This window comes from Schistocerca americana, unplaced genomic scaffold, assembly GCF_021461395.2.
Source record: "Schistocerca americana isolate TAMUIC-IGC-003095 unplaced genomic scaffold, iqSchAmer2.1 HiC_scaffold_128, whole genome shotgun sequence".
NCBI classification, from domain to species: domain Eukaryota; kingdom Metazoa; phylum Arthropoda; class Insecta; order Orthoptera; family Acrididae; genus Schistocerca; species Schistocerca americana.
In genome coordinates this window covers 53,109-57,026 of record NW_025725351.1, presented here as the reverse complement: position 1 = coordinate 57,026, position 3,918 = coordinate 53,109, and the positions used below count along the sequence as shown (strand labels likewise).

At 51.9% G+C, this 3,918-nt stretch overlaps 1 protein-coding gene across 1 annotated transcript; it reads right to left on the bottom strand.

Moving 5' to 3' along the window:
* Positions 1 to 1,383: 1,383 nt before the first annotated feature.
* On the bottom strand, positions 1,384 to 2,946 carry LOC124564161 (titin-like). Its single transcript, XM_047130992.1, has one exon. It carries the CDS (start codon positions 2,944 to 2,946, stop codon positions 1,384 to 1,386), a length of 1,563 nt encoding a protein of 520 aa, XP_046986948.1.
* Positions 2,947 to 3,918: the final 972 nt, after the last annotated feature.

Below are 3,918 nucleotides of genomic sequence, written 5' to 3'. Positions count from 1 at the left end.
GGTGTGATGTTGTCAGGACCAGGGGCTTTTGCAGTGCCGATTCGCCTGATGATAGCAGCAACTACACGCTCGCTGGTCAGTTCGAAGGTCGTGTCGGACCTGGTGCGAAGTCTACGATGGAGGTGTCGTTCTACCCGCTGTTCCAGGGCGTCTGCTTCGTCCTCGTCGTCCTCTATGACATTCTCCCGGAATTGGAGCTCGAGGGTGTTTGACATGGCAGTCGCTTTGTCCTCCGGCGTGTATACCAAGCCGTTCTGCCCGTGTAATGGTCTGTTGGCTTTGTGGGGTTGCCGCCTAGCTTTTATTATCCCCCAGAACTTTTCAGGATTTCTCTCAGCTGCCTGAAGACTTTGTTCCCACCTGGAACATCGCAGGAGTTTCAGTCTGGTTTGGATTTCATGGGCCATTTGATTCATGCGTCTCCTATCCTGGGGGTCTCGGTAGGTCTGCCATCTTTTGCGCATGCGGTTTTTATCTGAGATTAATTGTGCTAGTTCTGGGGGCAGGTTGGATCGCCCATTGTTGTGTGTGATTTTGGTGGTGGTAGCCTTTCCACACGCCTTGATAATGTTGGTAAATCGCTCTATTGCCTGGTCAATTTCCACATGGGTTGGCATGTCTGGTGCATGGTCTGGGATGTGTAGGGCGACCAGTTGCTTGTACCTATCCCAGTCGGTGTACACCGTTGTATGTATTCTGCTGTTGGGTACGTCTTGATCTCCCTCAAATCTGAGCACCACAGGGCTGTGATCAGAGTTTAGACTGTTGACAACTTCTGTGGTGGTTGCCAGATTGATATTTTTTAACAGAAATATGTCCAGTATGTCTGGTCGACATCTTGAGTTATATGGGAAATGAGTGGGCTCGTCTGGAGAGACGACCTGCACTGCTGGGTGGTTATCAAGGTATCTCAGTAACCGATTTCCACTGGTGTTCGTGGTGCGGCAACCCCATGCCCTGTGCTTGGCGTTCAGGTCCCCTCCTACTATTGTGTTGTGACTGCCGTTCAGAAGACCGTCCAGGTCGTGAGGAAATAGTGTCGTGCTTGGTGGGTGGTATACTGCCACCAAGTGTGTGGGGCGGTTGTTCAGAACAACTTCCACCACTGTTGCCTCTGTGTTAATGAGTCTTGGTACAGGTACCTGGCGATGGCATATGCGCCGTTTTATTAGGATACCTGTACCGCCACCTTGTCTGTTAGGACGGTCCGTCCTAATTAGTTGGTAGTTGCGGACCTGAAATGTGTCATCTGGGGTTAGATGTGTCTCACTGAGGAGAGCTACATCAATTCCATGATCATCCAAGAACATCTCAAGCTCGAACCTGTCGTGATAGATGCCATCTGCGTTCCAGATGGCGATGGTGATATGCTGCTTCTCTTCTTCACTTGCCATTGGAGAGCAGTGGTAGGATGTTGGTGGCGAGTATTGAGATTGTAGAGATGAGGTCCGGGGCTGTTGCTATTTTGGCGCATAGCTGAGTTATGCCTTCAAGGAAGGCTGGTGAAATGAGGGACTTTATAAACGCCCAAATCTTAGAGAGCAACTGGAGTGGCTGTTCCTGTTCAACCTGAACGGAACGTTCCTGTGCAGTGGTCTGGCCACTGACGATGTTAATAGTGTTGTTGGCAACTGCTGGTGCAGTTGTGGCTTGGGCGGGTTCGGTGGGTATGTCTTGGGCTGGTATGGCTCTTGGTGGTTGTACGTTTGTGGCCTTTGATGTTGAGGGCAGTGGTGTTGTTGCTGCCTTCTCTGTTACGGGTTGGGTTGGGGTGGGGAGGGGTATGTTTTGTGGGGGAGAGGCGACCTGTTGGGGTGGAGTTCTGTTAATAGGCAGAGTTGCCTTGAGGGGGGATCGTTGAGGCTTTGGTTTAGGGGTATGTGGGGGGGGAGGAGTGCGCCCAGTTTTCACAACCTCAGCTAAAGTCCTGTTGCCAATAGGGCTTTCTTCGTGGCGTGGTTGATGTTGTGGAGCAGATGGTTGTGTACTCCGTTGGGGTTGGGCAGGGTTTGGAGGGCTTGTGGATTCTGCTCTGGCAGAAACCACAACTTCCATGGGGGGAGCTGGAGGGGGGTTGGGGTTTCTCAGTGGAATTCTGGGAAGTGGTTCTTGCCTTCTGGGAGCTGAAGCTCGCTGGCGCTCCCACGCCTGGACGATCTTCAGTCTTTCCGGGCAGCCCCTGAAGGAGGCTGGATGGTTGCCCCTACAGTTGGCACATATGGCCGGTTCTTCCCTTTTCTTTGTGCAGGCGCCAGAAAGATGCGGTCCTGCGCATTTGACGCACCTGGGGGCGAGTTCGCATTGGTTTGCCCCGTGTCGAAATCTCTGGCATAAATAACACTGCGTGGGCCCACTAGGTTTTTGGTATAGTTCTATGGTGACTTTCATATGAAGTAGTCTTTCCACTTTAAATATTTTCCTGGCCTCCGCCGTGTTCAATAGATTGACCTGGAAATTGGCCGTTTTTCTCCTTGGCGCTGATACTACGTTTCCAGAGTCATCGATTTCAGTCTGCGGTTTAGACATTTGGAATACGTCTTGCACCGGAAAGCCCTTCTCGGCGAGTGCATTCTTGACGTCCTCTGGGGTCCAGTAGGGCGTCAGTCTTTTAACGACGACCTTCAGTGTGCTCTTTGGGTCGTCATTGTACGTGAAGAATTCTAGATTGCGCTTTCTGAATTCTTGCTTGAGGTATTGAAAATCCTCCGGGTTTGTAGCCTGGTAGACGATGCTATCACCCTTGTATGAGGTACTAAGGGCACCTGTTAGTTTTCCTTGAATCTGCCCTATCAAGGTAGTGTACCCTTTCGTCTCGAACACAGTGATAGGGGGAACCCTTCGGCCTCTGTTAGTTCTTTGGTTTCTATTTTGCGTAGGGCCCCCTTGCGCCTGGGGAGCTACTGGACTTGTTTTCTCCTGTCCCCTGTTGCCGCCCTCTGACGTCATCTGGGTGGCGTTTGGCGTTGGTGCTGCGCTTTCTGTGTTCGCACTAGTATCTGCTGTTGGTTTATGGGGGCGGTCAGATATCGTGGTATCGATTTCTGTGCCCTGGCATTGTTGTGGCAGTACAGGATTTACCTGTTCTGCCGTTTCGACATGTTTTAGGTTTTCTTTTGTTGAGGCAGGTGGCGTGAGCGGTTGATTTTCTTCCGCAATAGCGGGTTGCAGGGGCTGCCCAGATTTTTCCTGTTTTTGAAGCAGCCTCCCGCTTCGCCGCAGACGTCCCTCGCCCAATGACGAGATAGAGCTGGTGTCACTGTCGGTGGCAATGACAAGATTGTCGGAGTCCGAACTAGTGACTGATGATGGTGATGGGGGTGAGTGGTCCATAGAAGAAGAAAGAGATGATGATGAGGTCGTGATAGTTGTCGGGTCCACACTGTGTGAGTCGTCGCTTGGATGTCGGTCTTGTGGGTGCCCCATAGTGGGGCAACCGTGAAATGAAACGGTTTACAGAATTTGTCCTATATTTCGACAATTTCCGTGCCAGTGACCTTTCCCTACACCTAGCAGGCGCGGGATACCACCAAGGGCCTCACAGTCAGTCTGTTTGACTGTGTGGCTCGGCGGGTCCCTGGACTGCAGCTTCCCTAACACCTATGGCACAGAAATTCTCGAACAATATCGCTGATTTATAGTCGCCTACTTGCGGCGCGATGTTCTTCTTTCTTCTCGATCTATCCCATGTCAGAACGAGCGCTCAGTGGTCCAGAATTCCGTCCCCGGTCTTGAGTGTGCAACACGACTTTTGCTTTTCTAGAATCGACAGATTTGCTTTTCCTGAAAACACACACTCGACCACGTCCGGAAACCCAGAACAAAGCGCGACCCGCTAGCCCCGACGGTACGGCAAAACACGCCGCTATAGCGCGAGCACGCGAGGCGGCGACCAAGCACACGAGAAGCAAGCAACGAGGC